The 18,782-nt window shown below is 38.4% G+C and overlaps 1 protein-coding gene across 2 annotated transcripts in view; it reads right to left on the reverse strand.

Moving 5' to 3' along the window:
* Positions 1-18,782, reverse strand: part of SPATS2 (spermatogenesis associated serine rich 2) — a 132,068-nt gene that overhangs the window by 45,409 nt on the left and 67,877 nt on the right. For both annotated transcript variants that reach the window (XM_053554106.1, XM_053554105.1), the window contains exons 2-4: positions 5,699-5,778; positions 3,128-3,236; positions 1,511-1,560 (exon numbers count right to left, since the gene is read on the reverse strand). In XM_053554106.1, the coding sequence (XP_053410081.1) occupies positions 1,511-1,560; positions 3,128-3,236; positions 5,699-5,710 (171 nt within the window). In that variant the 5' untranslated portion in view covers positions 5,711-5,778. The remainder of the gene's footprint in view (positions 1-1,510; positions 1,561-3,127; positions 3,237-5,698; positions 5,779-18,782) is intronic.

Below are 18,782 nucleotides of genomic sequence, written 5' to 3' on the forward strand. Positions count from 1 at the left end.
AAAAAAGTGTACTTATCTCCAATATACGTATTTTTCCAGCTTTATGCATATTTTATGTCACTAATAACTTATAACCCTGGGCCAATAAATAAGAACTGGTGTTTTCTAGAACACTCATAGTTATTTATGTAGGTTGAAAGCAGTAAGAAAAAGTTAAATATTCCAAGTTCCAGGCATGGGGAGCTTCTGGAAAATCTGTCGTAGTACCCCGTTTTCCCGAAAATAAGACATCCTCTGAAAATAAGACCTACTTACAGGAAAGATAAGACGTCCCCTGAAAATAAGACCTAGCGCATCTTTGGGAGCAACACTTAATATAAGACACTGTTTCATTTTCGGGGAAACAGGGTACTAAGCACCCCTTGGAAAAAATTCTCAAGGGTCCTTGAGGCCAAGCCTGGTTCGGTCAAGACCTGACAGAACTCCTCACAAAGTGATATTAGAATTTCAAAAAACATTTCATAACTCTAGCACTAAACTAATGCAGAAAAAGAATACCTCAAACAGATTTCATAGATACGTTTGATTAAAATCCATATATACTTTAACCATTTCCTTAAGGGGCTACATTAAAGGTATAGAACTGTGGGAAGAATTTTAAGACCAGCTAGTATCCTTTGGGAAAAGCATTTGGTTTCAAGTGGATAAAGAAAACAGAATGAGGGCGGTGCCTGTGGCTCAAGGAGTAGGGCGCCGGTCCCATATGCCAGAGGTGACGGGATCAAACCCAGCCCCAGCCAAAAACCAAGAAAAAAAAAAAAAAACAGAATGAGAACTAATGTTAGGCATTATATTAGGTACTTGTATTTATTAGTACTACTTTCCTTTTTAGAGATAAAGAACTGAAGTGCATGAAGGTTAAACAATACTCTCAGGTCACAAGGTCAAGGATAGAAATCCAGTTCTGACTGAATCCATAGCCCAAATGCCCTCTATCTCCTCAAATTGAAATATCAGAGTCCTCTGCAAGGCACCTAATATCAGAGACTACAGTCTAGTTAAATCTGAACTGTTTTAACTTATCTAATACGAATATGGTTGAAAACCATACAATTAAACTACTTTCTCTGGAGGAGCTCTGCTTTCTTTGATTTGCTCTCTTTTTTCCCCCCGTCCAATATCCCCTCAGTAAATGCACCATGGAGGCAAAGTCATTCTGTTTCCTGCCTTAAATTGCATGAAGGGGTCTGTGTGGTACTCAGGGACACACAGCGTGTTTCAACGTCAAAGAAGATGATGTATATTTTAACCCAGCTAAACTGAAGATGTGAATATAAGTAAACCTTTGCTTTCAAATAGTTTTGCAGAACCTAAATTTAAAGAAATAGTATACCAGCACATTGTACCCCTTGATTGCACTAATATACACAGCTATGATTTAACAATAAAAAAAAAATTCTGGTGCATCAATGTACAAAGTTATGATTTAATAAAAAACTATACTAAAAAATAAAGATAAAGAAATAATATAAACATCAATATTATACTTTGAAATTTAATTCATTTTTACCTTTTTCTTGCCTGTTACTGTCCATTCTTTGAGTACTTCACTGGCACTACCTGTAAGAGAAACCAATCATACATTTTCTCTCCTACCACACACACAACCATGCAGGAATTAGTGTCTCCCCTTCTCCCATCCTGTTTTGTAGCTGCTGGAGAATTTCCAAAGCTTCTAACAGGAAAAGTTAAGGATCAAGTATTTGAAGTAATGTGATGAGATAACCATTCATGCTTCCCTTTTGGAAGACCCTTCTCCATGTAATTTCCTCACTAAGTTCTTGTAAGAAGAAACTAATGTAGTCTAGCCATTTTGAAAATTCTTTTATCTAGGGTGGCGCCTGTGGCTCAGTGAGTAGGGCGCCGGCCCCATATACCGAGGGTGGTGGGTTCAAACCCAGCCCTGGCCAAACTGCAACAATAACAAAAAAAAAAATAGCCGGGCATTGTGGCGGGTGCCTGTAGTCCCAGCTACTCGGGAGGCTGAGGCAAGAGAATCACCTAAGCCCAGAAGTTGGAGGTTGCTGTGAGCTGTGTGATGCCATGGCACTCTACCGAGGGCAATAAAGTGAAACTCTTATCTCTACAAAAAAAAAAAAAAAGAAAGAAAAGAAAAGAAAATTATTTTATCTATACAGTAGAACGAACACCAAGATGACTGGTTTCAGCCCAAATGTGCCATCCCTTCCCCTCCAGGTAACATAACCACCTTGGCTACAATGTTTTGAGGAGAGCTACACAATATCTTACACCCAAATGCTAACATTATAAAGAAAATAAATGAAGACAAAAATCTTACCATATTTGAATCTGTTTATCCTATCCTAGCAAATTCAGGAAAAGGGAAACAGAGAGACCCAACTTGATGTTGCTATTCAATGAGACAGCTACTTAAGGTAAAATTTTTCTCAAATGAGTTATGTGGAAAGAAGTTTGTACAACATTCTTCAACTCAGTAAATCGGAAGGCATGACTAAGCCCTCTACTCTTCTATTTGCTAGATAAGAAAATTCAAATCCACACATCTAAGTCACCTGCCAGAGCCAAACTAATAATATTTTAGTCTGGAACAGCATGTTGAGTCTTTAAACTTGCCATCTGTGCTGGATCACTGAATCACTACTTTGATATGAAGAGTCTTAAATTCTTATTCAACCCAACTCCAATCAGGTTCCTTATGCCACTGGAATGATTTCTTCCTAAATACCATTAGAGAACATTTTGAGTAAAATGATGCAGTTTCTCAAGCTTGTCTCTTATTCCATGTATCATATAACTTATGAATGAATTGCTTATAGGGCTGAAAGAGGTGTCTTAAATTTCATGGTATGTTACATTATCATGGGTCTACTACAGTGGTTCTCAACCTTCCTAATGCCACGACCCTTTAATACAGTTCCTCATGTTGTGGACCCCCAATAATAAAATTATTTTCATTGCTACTTGATGAAATAATTTTATGGGGAACTATATTAAATGGTCGCGGCATTAGGAAGGGTGAGAACCACTGGTCTAATATATCGTCTATGAGGAATTTGATTGCTGAATGTTATAAAAGTCTGAAACAAATTCTACTTGAACAAATATAAACTTACAAAAAAAGAAAAAAAGAAACTGAGCTAGTTACCTTCCATGAATGCTTGTACTGTTTTGTCCACACAATTATCAAAGTGCTGCAAAACCAGGATGATTTCATTGTTGCTTTTATTGGGAACTATTGCACGCACTGCATTTATCTGGAAAAGATGATAAGGTAATTTAATTTTAACATCCACAGGTCACTAGACAGCTGAGGCCTATTACAAAGAATAACAGAAAGAATGACATTTCTTTTTTTTTTTTTGACATTTCATTTTTAACAATATCTATCACTCTTGTGTCAGTAAGAGTACCTACAACCATCTCACTGGGAATGATAAATAGAAGAGTGATAACAGCACATAAAAAATTAATTTCAAAACCTAGAAAGGCAGAACATTTCTAGAAATACATAGAATATGTTCTAGATTTTGTATCAAGAAAGGGTGGTTTAATTTAGGTGTCAGGTTCTAATTTAGCATCAACGTTCACTCATTTTTAGTATCCTGTAAAAGAGGTGGAAAGTTTAACCACAATAACAACTTGAATTTTTAAAATTTATTTATTATTATTTTTTTTTTAGAGACAGAGTCTCACTTCGTGCCTTCGGTAGAGTGCCGTGGCATCACACAGCTCACAGCAACCTCCAACTCCTGGGCTTAGGCGATTCTCTTGCCTCAGCCTCCCGAGTAGCTGGGACTATAGGCGCCTGCCACAATGCCTGGCTATTTGTTGTTGTTGTTGTTGTTGCAGCTGAGGCCAGGTTTGAACCCGCCACCCTTGGTATATGAGGCCGGCGCCCTACTTAACTGAGCCACAGGCACCGCCAAACAACTTGAATTTTTGTATAGCATTTTCTAAAACATTTTTACTTTATCATCATTTAATTATATAAAAACTTTATAGAAACAATGTATACAAATAATTTAAATTATAATAAACTATTTCAGGTACACAAAAAATAATGAACACCCACTATGTGACACCCTGTTTACTAAAACATAACAAGTAAAGCCCCATGAATGCCTAATAAATCCCATTTCCCTTAATTTTTCCCTGAATTTGTTATTATTTCAATATATGCTTTTGCATTTTTATGATGTTTCCATAGGTAATATACATTGTTATTCTGTATTACATAAATATTATAACATCACACTGTTTATCTTTTTTTTTTCTTTTCTCTTTTTCTTTTTAAAGAGACAGAGTCTCACTTTATCACCCTCGGTAGAATGCTGTAGCATCACAGCTCACAGCAACCTCCAACTCCTGGGCTTAGGTGATCCTCTTGCCTGAGCCTCCCAAGTAGCTGGGACTACACGCGCCCACCACAATGCCTGTTTTTTTTTTTTTTTTTTTAATTGCAGTTTGGCTGGGACCGGGTTCAAACCCGCCACCCTCAGTATATGGGGCTGGTGCCCTACCCATTGAGCCACAGGTGCCACCCTCACACTGTTTATCTTTGATTTGCATTTGTCAAGTAGCATTGGTTATTTTTATTGTTTTCCACATTGATAAATGTATCTCACTCATTTATTTTAACTACCACAAAGTATTTCCATTGTATGACATATCAAATTTATTCACTCTCCTATTGATGGGCACTTACATTGTTTTCAGGTTTTGGTTATTATGAACAATGCTGTAATGAACATTTTCATGCTTATTTGCTGCTAACTCCTCAGTCCCTAAAAACAATGTTTTGAACATTATAAGCAATAAAAAAAATTGAGTTTTCTGTGAACAGTGAATATGTCTGTTTTATATAATTACTAGTAGAATTCCTGGCTAGTAGGGCATCTGCAACTTCATTAGATAATGCCAAATTGTTCTCTAAATTAGATATTCCAATACTGACACTACTGCCTCTAGCCTGGGTGACGGAGCAAGACCCTGTCTCAACGCCCCCCCCCCCACATAAAAAACCCCTTAGCACTGATGCCTAAAAATTGGACTTTAGGCAAAACTTAAAGATCCCAAAGGTAAAATTCTGATAATTTAAAATGTGAGTACTTATATTACTGAATCATTGCCTTATGACAATATACTTTCTTTTAGAAAGACAGAAAGTATATATAAAGCTCTTATGTTTTTCTCAATATAGTTCACCAAGTGTTATGTTTCTAAAAATACCTACTTTCTCCTGAAGGAATGCTCTATAGAATCACTTGAACCCAAGAGTTTGAGATTGCTGTGAGCTATGACACCACACACTCTACTGAGGATAACAAAATGAGACTCTGTCTCAATAAAAATAACTAACTAACTAAATAAATAAATAAAGATCTCCAAGGATCTTTAATGCTCTTCATGTGAATGAGAGTATCTTACTCAGCTTGTTTTCAAAGAATGTTACCAAATGAGATACAAACTCAGCCATATAAATATTAGTTAATTAATGTAAGTATCTTCAAGAGAATTTAGAATGAATACATAGGGATATACACAAAGGAAATCATGTTTGTACTTTAAATAGATTCTGATTCTTCAGAACCTTTATAATCACCACTCTTACATGGTGGCAATGTATTATTTTTAAAATTCAGTTTCATAATGATCTGGTGATAGCCATAATTTTCCTATGACATTCAAGTTTACTATCCATAGTGACTAGTCTTACCTTCTCTTTCATGTTCTCGAAAGCTCCTCCCTGAGCCAGTACAGTATTGGACTGCAAATCAAAAATGAATCCTGATGAATCTGAAAGAATGAAAAGGGAAAAATATATTCAAAATGATCTGAAACTATTATGAAACACATTTCCAAAATAGAAGGGCCAAGATTGGCTGCTTTTTCCCCATAGAACAATTAACAACTTAGCTGCTATTCAGCAAATTCTATTAAATGAGTAACTTGTATCAACTTTTTGAGTTTAAATTATAAAATAAAATTTGATTTTATTACAAACTGTCACAGCTTGAGGGAAACACTAAATATATCAACTATAACAGACTGTCCTGTATCCTTGATATCCTCGTTAATTATCCTACTTTAATTTGAAAGTCCCTCTAAAAATGTTACAAGCAGGCTTGGTGCCCCTAGCACAGTGGTTGCAGTATCAGCCACGTACATCGAGGCTGGCGGGTTTGAACCCAGCCAGAACCAGCTAAACAACAACTGCAACAAAAAAATAGCTGGGCATTATGGTAGGCCTGTGTAGTCCCAGCTATTTGGGAGGCTGAGGCCATAGAATCGCTTAAGCCCTATAACATTAATAATAACACATGAAAGTAATTTCCTTTTCTAGACTACACCACACAAATTATGTTCTAAAGCGATAAACTCCATGATACAATCAGGTTTGTAACCCCAATATAATGCTTGATGAAGCAACGTACCCAAGTTTACCTTAGTCAAATGAAACTCTGTATTCGACAAGCAATGAACTCAAGTTTAAATTATGGGAAACTTAGTTCAATATGCTTGATTACAAAAAAATGTTCTGGCTTCTCTGTACTTAGAAATAAAAGGCTATTTGTAAACTTAATTAGTATCTTTACTTCTGATTAAGTGATCAATAAATTACCTCAGTTTTAACACTCAGCAACTTAGTTTTAATCCAGTGAGATGCAATTACAGGAATTGGTTAGAGTGCTTTTCAAATTCTAATGTGTATACTCATCATCTGGGCAATTTTATGCTAAAGTGTAGGTTGTGGTTCAACAGTCTGGCCTATGGCCTGAAATTTTTACTCCCAGGTAATCCTGATCCCCGCACAGTACTTAGAAGTGGCTTGGAGTTAGAATTTCAACAAGGCAAATAAAAGGAGAAATTCTGAGAAAAGGAGTCCAAAAACCCACAGTAATATTCTGTCACACTTTATAAATTATTCTGCTATTATTATAGATGTTTTAATTAAAGCTTCTTTTATAGATTAATTTTGAATCCTGAATTTTACTGAAATGAAAAATTTAGTTGCACTTAACACAAACTCAGTATTTAAGCCTGAGTCTTTTGACTATATAAAATGGTTAATGTCCAATTATCTTTATTAATTGAAAAGAGACACAATATATAAAGATGACAATATTGGGCGGCGCCTGTGGCTCAGTCGGTAAGGCGCCGGCCCCATATACTGAGGGTGACGGGTTCAAACCCGGCCCCGGCCAAACTGCAACCAAAAAATAGCCGGGCGTTGTGGTGGGCGCCTGTAGTCCCAGCTACTCGGGAGGCTGAGGCAAGAGAATCGCTTAAGCCCAGGAGTTGGAGGTTGCTGTGAGCTGTGTGAGGCCACGGCACTCTACCGAGGGCCATAAAGTGAGACTCGGTCTCTACAAAAAAAAAAAACAAAAAACGATGACAATATTATGCAGTCAAAATACTATATATTGAACTTTCTCAGAGTTATTCACAGATCAGCCAAATGATATTTCTTGCATGTTTCAAGGTATCCTCCAAAGAGGTATCAATGAGTCTCACTGATACAAAGGATACTGATAATTTATTAAAGAATCAAATCACTAATCTCTTTTAGAGAAAATAGGGACCATTTGGAGTAAAACAGCATTTTAATAGTTTATATTTAAATAAAATATTATTATTACTAGCCCCTTATAGATCACCTAACACAGTTTTTCACCTTAACAACACACCAAGGGTAGTTCTGCAAACACTCAGTTATTGCCCCCAGACAAATTAGCGTAAGTATTATTAGGGCTTCTCTGGTGTATCAATTAGGATAATGATTAAAAATACACCAGCAGTTATTTTAGTCACGATCCCAACAGAAACAAACAGCACATGAAATTGGGAAATCTGAATAGAGTTTAATAAAGGGATTATTTTCAAAGATGTTCGCAGGGAGTAGGGAAATCAACAGAGTGCAGTACCTCTTGGCTAATAACAGCAATGTGCACTGCTACTAGAAGGTTTTAAAGAGTGTTAAAGAGGGAGCAATTACTGGAACTCACAAACCAGAAGAGCTCTTTCAACTTTTGCTTCATATAGTATGGAGAGGGCTATCAGAGAGCTGCTATGCCCTTTAGTCAAAGGACATAGGTACCCCTCAGAGACAGACTTTCTTCCCTGCCTCAGAATCTTTTGCCAATGCTGTCGAACAGCCAAACTCAATCCAGCCAGAGGGTATAGGGTGCCAATGCAACAGTTTATACAGACCGCCATCCCAAAGCATAAATGACAATTTTGTACTCATATTCTACATCGTGAGATCACCAAAAAAAAGAAAACAATAATATCTTAATTTGTTTACTCACTAGCTAATATTGGCTTTTTTTTTTTACTGTTAAATCATAGCTGTGTATATTAGTGCAATCGAGGGGTACAATGTGCTAGTTTCATATACAATCTGAAATATTCTCATCAAACTGTTCAACGTAGCCTTCATGGCATTTTCTTAGTTATTGTATGTAGACATTTGTATGCTGCCTTTAGTAAGTTTCACCTGCACCCATTCTAAGATGCACCGTAGGTGTGGTCCCACCCTTTATCCTCCCTCCACCCTAACCTCCCCCCTCCCCTTGGTCCTTTCCTCATAGTCTTGTGCTATAGTTGGGTTATAGCCTTCATGTGAAAGCTATAATTTACCTTCATAGTAGGGCTGAGTACATTGGATACTTATTCTTCCATTCCTGAGATACTCTGTTAAGAAGAATATTTTCCAGCTCCATCCATATAAACATGAAAGAGGTAAAGTCTCCATCTTTCTTTAAGGCTGCATAATATTCCATGGTATACATGTACCACAATTTGCTAGTCCATTCATGGGTCGATGGGCACTTGGGCTTCTTCCATGACTTACCAATTATGAATTGGGCTGCAATAAACATTCTGGTACAGATGTCTTTGTTGTACTGTGATTTTTGGTTTTCTGGGTATAAACCTAGTAAAGGAATTAAAGGATCGAATAGCAGGTCTATTTTTAGGTCCCTAAGTATTCTCCAAACATCCTTCCAGAAGGAACGTATTAGTGTGCATTCCCACCAGCAGTGTAGAAGTGTGCCCTTTCCTCCACATCCAACCAACATCTCTGGTTTTGGGATTTTGTTACGTGGGCTACTCTTACTGGGGTTAGGTGATATCTTCAAGTAGTTTTGATTTGCATTTCTCTGATGATTAAGGATGATGAGCTTTTTTTCATGTGTTTGTAGATCGTGCGTCTCTCTTCTTTAGGGAAGTTTCTCTTCAAGTTCCTTGCCCACCCTGAGATGGGATCACGTGTTCTTTTCTTGCTAATAGTTTGAGTTCTCTGTGAATTCTGGTTATTAGACCTTTATCGGAGGTATAACCTGCAAATAATTTCTCCCATTCTGAGGGCTGTCTGCTTGCTTTACTTACTATGTTCTTGGCTGTGCAGAAGCTTTTTAGTTTGATCAGGTCCCAGTAGTGTATTTTTGATACTGCTTCAATTGCCTGGGGAGTCCTCCTCATAAAATATTCACCCAGGCCGATTCCTTCAAGAGTTTTCCCTGCACTTTCTTCAAGTATTTTTATAGTTTCATGTCTTAAGTTTAAATCTTTTATCCAGTGAGAGTCTATCTTAGTTAATGGTGAACGGTGTGGGTCCAGTTTCAATCTTCTACAGGTTGCCAGCCAGTTTACCCAGCACTATTTGTTAAATAGAGAATCTTTTCCCCACTGAATGTTTTTAATTGGCTTGTCAAAGATCAAATAACGATAAGTAGCTGGATTCATCTCTTGGTTCTCTATTCTGTTCCAGACATCTACTTCTCTGTTTTTGTGCCAGTACCATGCTGTTTTGATCACTATCGATTTATAGTACAGTCTCAGGTCTGGTAGCATGATTCCTCCCGCTGTGTTTTTATTGCTGAGTAATGTTTTGGCTATTCGAGGTTTTTTCTGATTCCATATAAAATGAAGTATTATTTTTTCAAGACCTTTAAAATATGACAGTGGAGCTTTAATAGGAATTGCACTGAAATTATATATTGCTTTGGTTAGTACAGACATTTTAACAATGTTGATTCTTCCAAGCCAGGAGCATGGTATGTTTTTCCATTTGTTAACATCTTCACTATTTCTTTTCTTAAAGTTTCATAGTTCTCATTGCAGAGATCTTTCATGTCCTTTGTTAGGTAAACTCCCAAATATTTCATCTTCTTTGACACTACTGTGAAAGGAATAGAGTCCTTGACTGTTTGTTTGGCTTGGTTATTGTTGGTATATACAAAGGCTACAGATTTATGGGTATTGATTCTGTAGCCTGAGACATTGCTGTATTCCTTGATCACTTCTAAAAGTTTTGTAGTAGAATCCCTAGTGTTTTCCAGATATACGATCATATCACCTGTGAAGAGTGAAAGTTTGATCTCTTCTGACCCTATGTGGATACCCTTGATCGCCTTTTCTTCCCTAATTGCAATGGCTAAAATTTCCATTACAATGTTAAAGAGCAATGGAGACAATGGGCAACCTTGCCTGGTTCCTGATCTAAGTGGAAATGATTTCAATTTAACTCCATTCAATATGATATTGGCTGTGGGTTTGCTCTAGATGGCCTCTATTATTTTAAGAAATGTCCGTTCTTACCAATTTTCTTAAGTGTTCTGATCATGAAGGGATGCTGGATATTATCAAAAGCTTTTTCTGCATCAATTGAAAGAATCACATGGTCCTTATTTTGTAGTTTGTTTATGTGCTGAATTACATTCATAGATTTACATATATTGAACCAGCCTTGAGACCCTGGGATAAATCCCACTTGGTGGTGGTGTACAATTTTTTTGATGTGTTGTTGGATTCTGTTTGTTAGGATCTTATTGAGTATTTTTGCATCAATATTCATTAGCAATATTGGTCTATAATTTTCTTGTTGGGTCTTTGCCTGGTTTAGAGATTAGGTGATATTTGCATCGTAGAATGTATTGGTAATATGCCTTCTTTTTCTATATTTTGGAAGAGGTTTAGTAATATAGGTACTAGTTCTTCTTTAAAGGTTTGGTAGAATTCTGACATAAAGCCATCTGGTCCTGGGCTTTTCTGTTTAGGGATATTTTGTATAGTTGATGCTATTTCAGAACCTGTTCAACATTTCCACTTCGTTCTGGCTAAGTCTTGGTAGGTGGCGTACTTCCAAGTATTGGTCGATTTCTTCAGATTTTCATATTTCTGAGAGTAAAGTTTCTTGTAATATTCGTTAAGGATTTTTTTAATTTCTGAGGGGTCTGTTGTTATTTCATCTTTATCATTTCTGATTGATGAAATTAGAGATTTTACTCTTTTTTTCCTGGTTAGGTTGGCCAAAGGTTTATCTATTTTATTGATCTTTTCAAAAAACCAACTTTTGGATTTATTGATCTGTTGTATAATTCTTTTGTTTTCAATTTCATTTAATTCTGCTCTGATTTTGGTTATTTCTTTTCTTCTGCTGGGTTTAGGGTTGGAATGTTCTTCCTTCTCCAGTTACTTGAGATGTCCCACTAAGTTATTAACTTCCTCTCTTTCCGTTTTCTTGAGGAAGGCTTGCAGTGCTATAAATTTCCCTCTTAGGACTGCCTTTGCACTATCCCAGAGGTTCTGGTAATTCATGTCTTGATTATTGTTTTGTTCCAAAAATTTGGCGATTTCCTTCTTAATCTCGTCTATAACCCATCTATCCTTCATCATAAGGTTGTTTAGCTTCCATGTTTTTGTACGGGTATGCAGGTTCCTGTTGTTATTGAGTTCAACTTTTATTCCATGATGGTCTTAGAAGATGCATGGGATAATTTCTATTTTTTTAAATTTGCTGAGGTTAGATTTGTGGCCTAGGATGTGGTCGATTTGAGAGTATGTTCTGCGGCTGATGAGAAGAATGTGTATTCAATTTTGTTGGGATGAAATGTTCTGTAGATGTCTGTTAAGTCCAGATGTTGAATGGTTAAGTTTAAATCTAAGATTTATTTGCTTAGCTTCTTTTTAGAGGATCTATCCAGCACTGCTAAAGGGATGTTAAAATCTCCAACTACTATGGAACTGGAGGAAATCAACTTGCTCATGTCTGTTAGTTTCTCTTATAAATTGAGGTGCATTCTGGTTGGGTGCATAAATATTAATAATTAAAATCTCATCATATTGAGTATCACCTTTAACAAATATGAAGTGTCCATCCTTACCCATCCTTATTTCGATTGGTTTAAAGCCTATTGCATCTGCGAGTAGGATTGCAATGCCTGCTTTTTTCTGCTTTCCATTTGCCTGGAGTATAGATGACCATCCCTTCACCTTGAGTCTGTATTTGTCTTTTAATGTAAGATGCGATTCTTGTATGCAGCAGATATCTGGCTTGAGTTTTTGTATCCAGTCAGCCAATCTGTGCCTCTTTAGAGGACAATTTAAGTCATTCACATTAATTGAGAATATTGATAAGCCTTTCGAGAGTCCGGTGGACATTTTTAATCCTTTTGAGACTGTGGAAGTTGGAATTTGATCAAAATTTTCTGGGTGGGTTTACTTTTTGTGGTGGAGGATTATGCTGGTCTTTATGGAGGATAGGTCTGAGAATATCCTGGAGAGCTGGTTTAGTTATGGCAAATTTCTTCAACTTGTGAATGTTATTGAAGTATTTAATTTCTCCATCATAAATGAAACTCAGTTTAGCTGGGTACAGGATCCTGGGTTGAAAGTTATTTTGTTTTAGGAGATTAAAATTAAAAGTCGATGACCATCCTCTTCTAGCTTGAAAGGTTTCAGCAGAGAGATCTGCAGTTATTCTAATATTCTTGCCCTTATAGGTGATGGTTTTCTTTCATCTGGCTGCTTTCAGAATTTTCTCCTTCATATTAACTTTAGTGAAGTTGATTATGATGTGTCTGGGGGATATCTTATTTGGGTTGAGTCATGTCGGAGTTCTGAAACTGTCTGCTATCTGAATTTCAGAATCTCTTGGCATGTCTGGAAAGTTCTCCTTCATGAGCTCATGGAGAAGAGACTCTGTGCCTTGTGAAGCCACTTCGTCACTTTCGGAGATCCCTATAAGACAAATATTGGTTTTCTTCGAACTACGCAGAGCTCTCTGAGAGTGATCTGTTTTTGCCCTCCATTTCTCTTCCTCTTTGAGAGTTTGGGAGCATTCAAAAGCTTTGTCTTCAATGTCAGAAATCCTTTCTTCTGCTTGCTCCATTCTGTTACTGAGAGATTCTACTGTGTTTCTCAGATGTTTGAGGGCTGCAACTTCTTGTCTCAATATGTCAAAATCTTTGGTCATTTGGTCTTTGAATTCGTTGAATTCTTGAGATATCTTTTGGGTTACTGCTTGGAATTCTAATTCGATCTTATTTGCTATCCAGATTCTGAATTCAATTTCTGACATTTCAGCTATTTGTTTGTGCATGGGATCTTGTGCTGTGTCTGCCCCATTGATCCTTGGGGGAGTTGATCTACTCTGATTATTCATATTGCCAGAGTTTTTCTGTTGATTTCGCCTCATGATTGTTTTTCACCATTGCCTCTGGCCATCCTCAGAGTTGGGGAGGTGTCTCTCCAAGAATAGACCCCAGCAGAATCACTCTATTGTTGCTGGATCTTTGTAGCGAGTGACCCTGTGTAGTTCCTCTGGGTCTGTCCCAGCCAGGGAGTTCTGGTTGTGGAAGCAGCTCTGGAGTGTGACACACCCGGATCCAGCAATAGGGCGGGAGGTGGTGTGCACGCTTCTTGGAGTGCCTGGTCCCCAGTGACTTTGGCACAGAAAGCCCAAGGCTTCAGCAGTCTCTGGTCAGGAGAAGGGTGCTGTGCAGAGGCAGGGAGGGCTCTGGAGGGCACATGGCTACCAGAGTCCCTGGCCAGATGAGGGACAGGTGTGGAGGCAGGGAGGGTAGAGGAGGGAGGATGCAGGCTTGTGTGGCTCCCGCAGTTCCTGGTCAGGGCATGCGGAGGCCTGGCGGGTGCGGGTCGCGGTGCAGATCTTATGGAGGTCTGGGCGGTGCTGAGCCCAGGAGTTTGAGGTTGCTATGAGCTGTGATGCCACAAAACTCTACCCAGGGCAATAGCCCGAGGCTCCAGTGTGCCAAAACCAGTCTCACTCTGCCCCTGAGGGTTAAGGCTGTAAGGCAGGTCAGTTCCTGCCTTTAGGCTGCTCAGTCAGTATGTTACTAGCTCCCGCCGGATCCTTGCTCTGCGACCCTGAGGGCGGAGCTTGCTGGGGCAGTTCTCTTACAATGGCTCCCTGTAGCCCACAGCCGAACACTATTAGCTCCGTCCGGCTCAGCAGCTCAGTCTGGGGCCCTAGACAATGCCCAAGTTCTCTGCACACCTGCTCAAGCTCTCCCCAAGGCAGTTCAACTGAGTGCCAAGTCCAAAAACACTGAAACAGTTCACAGGTAAGGCCTTTCCAGTTTGCAGTCTCACTGCTGCTTGTACTTACAGCTGCTGGCAGGATTAGGTTGATCGAACACAGGCAACCACTTGCCAGTTTTCCACTGTTTTTGTCCTCCTCTTGGGGTCCAGAAGTCCCTTGCTGACTCCCTGTATACTCAAAGGGATGATTATAGGCAGATCCCACCAGCCAGAGATGCCTGGAGTCTTATCTCCCCAGACTCACTGTGCCCAGTTACAGGGAAGCTGTTACTCGGCCGCCATCTTGCTCCACCCTGAATATTGCCTTGTTTATCTTAAACTAGTACTACTATAAGTATATTCAATGAACTGGAGCTTGAGTATCTCCCAGCATTATAGAGAAAAGTAATTTTTAATTCCTGTCAATAGTATTTAGTGATTTAACAACACGGTAATTTTTTCATGAAAAGAATGCTAGGATTTACCTAATTTTATTAGTAGGAAATAAAGCAAGATTTCATCTTTTTATTTAGCTATGATAGAAGAACATATTTCTAGCACAGTGGTTCTCAACCTTCCTAATGCTGCGGCCCTTTAATATAGTTCCTGTGAGTCGCAACCCACAGGTTGAGAACCACTGTTGGAGGAGAAATACATTTTTTAAAATTGCTATCAATTATTATTCTAGATTAGGCATGGTGGCTCATACCTGTAATCCTAGCACTTTGGGAGTCCCTTGTGGGAAGATCACTGAGGCCACGAGTTCAAGACTAGCCTGGGCAGCACAACAAGACCCCAGTGTCTATCAAAAAGCTAAATTAGCGGCCGGGCGTGGTGGCTCACACCTGTAGTCCCAGCCCTGTGGGAGGCCAAGGCGGGTGGACTGCCTGAGCTCAGAGGTTCAAGACCAGTATGAGCAGCAGTGAGCCAGAGTAGGACCCCGTCTCTACTAACATCAAAGAGCTGGACGTTGTGGTGGGCGTCTATAATCCCAGCTACTGGGGAGGCAACAGGAAAGAGCATCGCCAGAGGAAGAAGAAAATGAACAACAACAAAAAAAAAAGAGTACTTCAAACGAAGAAGAATGAACAAGCAAGCTGAAATTTAAAAAATAAAATTAAATAAATAAATAAATAAATAAATAAATTAGCCAGCATGGGACTGTGGTCATAGCTACTCCAGGGGCAACAGGATCACTCAGCCCAAGAGGTGGGACTGCAGTGAACTATGATCACACCACTGAACTCTACTCCAGTCAACAGAACAAGACTTTGTTTGTATAAAAAAATAAAGATCTTAGGCAGGATTCACAAAGTAAATGAGGAACACCTGAGTTTTCTTATGATCATTTATTTTCCTCTCTCATAAACCATTTGAGAAGTTTTTTGAAATAATTTAAAATAGCACACATTCAGGCACATTTTAGAAAAAGTCTGTTATTTATTGTACAACAGACACATATTTATAATATGTTCTTGTAGGTTTGTTTCTGCTAGCTTCAAAAAATCATGTCAAGGTTGTTTTAGATACTGAGGATAACACAGAAATTGCTAAGGCAAATTATTCTATGTATTAAATCAACCTTGAACACATATCTTAATAACCTTTAAAACATGGTCTGTTAATTTTTTTTTTCATGGTCTGTTAATTTATAATTTAACCTGGAGATCATACATTAAGTGTTTTAGAATTAATTTTTTTCTTTTTTGAGACAGTCTCACTTTGTCATCCTCAGTAGAGTGCTGTGATGTCATAGCTTATAGCAACCTCAAACTCCTGGACTCAAGTGATCCTCCTGCCTCAGCCTCCCAAGTAGCTGGGACTAGAGGTGCCTGCCACAATGTTCAGCTATATTTTTAGAGACAGGGTGTCACTCTTGCTCAGGCTGGTCTTCAATTCCTGAGCTCAGGCAATCCAACTGCCTCGGCCTACGAGAGTGCTAGGATTATAGGCATGAGCCACCAGGCCTGGCCTGATTAATTTGTTTTGAAGTCCTGATTATATTCATACCAAGAATGCCTATACATTAAAAAAAAAAAAAAAAAAGCAGAAAACAACAAGTGTTGAAATGTAAAATAGTAAAGCCCCTATAGAAAGCCATATTAGTAGTCCCTTAAAAGATTCTCTTTTTTTGGGTGGCGCCTGTGGCTCAAGGAGTAGGGCACCGGTCCCATATGCCAGAGGTGGCAGGTTCAAACCCAGCCCCGGCCAAAAACCACAAAAAAAAAAAAAAAAAAAAAAAGAATCTTTTTTTGCTCTGTCACCCAGTCTGAAATACAGTCAGTGGTGTGATCAATGCTCACTGCAACCTTGAACTCTTGGGCTCAAGGATCCTCCTGCCTTAGCCTCTGAGTAGCTAGGTGCAAGCTGCCATGTCAGGCTAATTTTTAAAATTGTTTCGTTGAGACAGAATCTTATGGTGTACCCAGTCTCGTCTTGAACTCTTGGCCTCAAGCAATCCCCCCACCTCAATTCCTAAAGTGCTAGCATTATGGGCATGAGCCACCATGCCCAGATGTTATAAAATTAACAGAACTACCATACAATCCAGTAATTCTGCTTTTTGGTATATACACGAAAGAAATTAAAGTGCGGTCTCTCAGAGGTATTTTTTACACCCACTACAGTTGTAGGCATTAAGGATCCAATGGTGAACAAGATATCCATGGTTCCTGCCCTTTTAAGAGTTTGATAGCCTATAGAGCAAGAGAACAGTAAAAAAATAATAATAATAAAAAATCTCACTATGATAGCAACTATGCATTAGTTTATCAAATTGCACAGTGTTAAATACATATGCTAAACCTTTACAATAACACTATCTATTATGGATTGAAGATTATTAAAAGCCCTACCACCTTCGGCTCTGTCTAAAGAGTTTTAGCAGAAGTAGTTTTATGAATACATAGTAAGGCTCTTAGAAGTACTGAAGTACTTGATATGATTACCCATGAGTAAATTATCTCCATCATGTATAGGTCTGTGCACAAATTCCAAGCTGCTCACAGTAGAGACAAGAGTAAAGGGGACTTAAACTAGGCATAGAGTAAGTAGATTCTCATGAGGCCACTCATGGTTTTAGATTGCTTGTATCTTTCTTTATTAAAATAGAAAATCGTAAATTATTCCTTCTGACAAATAAGGAGAAAGATGGAATTATAATCTCTCCCGGAACACCCTCTCTAACTTTTTTTTTTTTTTGAGACAGAGTCTTCCTCTGTCGCCCTAGGTGAGTACAGTGACATCACCTTAGTTCACTGTGACCTCAAAGTCAAGCAAGCCTCCTGCCTCATCCTCCCAAGCAGCTGGGACTACAGGCACATGCCACAATATCCAGCTAATTTCTTTATTGTTTTAGCAGAGATAGGGCTTCACTATTGCTCAGGATAGTCTTGAACTCCTGAGCTCAAGCAATCCACCCACTTCGGCCTCTCAGTGTATTAGGATTATAGGTGTAAGCAACCCCACCTGCCATCATTTATTTTATAATGATGAGAAAATCAGTCCATGGTGCTGATTTCAATGTCATACGCTAAATTTTACAGTACAATTAAGAAGAACCAGGTTTTATGTTAACACATTAGTACTGTAACTCATCAAATATTCTAGTTCTCAAGTTGCCATTATTTTAATGGTACCTTGATACATCACCTTCCTTTTAGGATTTCTGATTTTTGCTACAACTCTTTGATATTCCTTACAGATACATCAAGGAAGCTGGGTAACAATACTATTCACATTTTACCATGGCTAAAGAAAGGGCAGAAGAGGTAACAGGATCCAATTAAACTACAGGTGAAGTCCACAAATGAATCCTAGAAGTCCAGATAACCTGACAAGTACACTTATCACATTTTCTCTAACTGTATCAACTTCCTCTTAAAAAATTAAAAAGTAAACTCAAGGCTCGGCGCTTGTAGCTCAGCGGCTAGGGCGTCAGCCACATACATGGGAGCTAGCAGGTTCAAATCCGGCCCAGGCCTGCCAAACAACGACAACTACAACCAAAGGCATAGTTACAGGCGCCTGTACTACTAGGGAGGCTGAGGCAAGAGAATCACTTAGGCCCAAGAGTTTGAGGTCGCTGTGAGCTGTGACGTCATGAAACTCTACCCAGGGCAACAGCTTGAGACTCTGTCTCAAAAAAAAAGAAAAATAAAATAAAGTAATAAAATAAATAAAAGTAAACTCAAAAGCAGAGCCTACTTAAGTGCTTATTCTTGCAGAAGTGGTATCTCATCAACAATTAAACAGACTCAAGTTCTCCTTTTTATAGAACACAGCCAAAATTTGACCATAAAGTGACCAATTTGGGGAATTGCTTTTTCTCATGCCAACTCTGAGAATAATCTACATGTAAGTCATCAATAAAATTACAAATGGAGTATTTCAAATTGTATATAAAACCAGCACATTGTACCCTATGATTGCATTAATGTACATAGCTACGATTTAATAAAAAGAGGAAAAAAGGA

The sequence above is a fragment of the Nycticebus coucang genome, chromosome 12, assembly GCF_027406575.1.
Source record: "Nycticebus coucang isolate mNycCou1 chromosome 12, mNycCou1.pri, whole genome shotgun sequence".
Taxonomy (NCBI): Eukaryota; Metazoa; Chordata; class Mammalia; order Primates; family Lorisidae; genus Nycticebus; species Nycticebus coucang.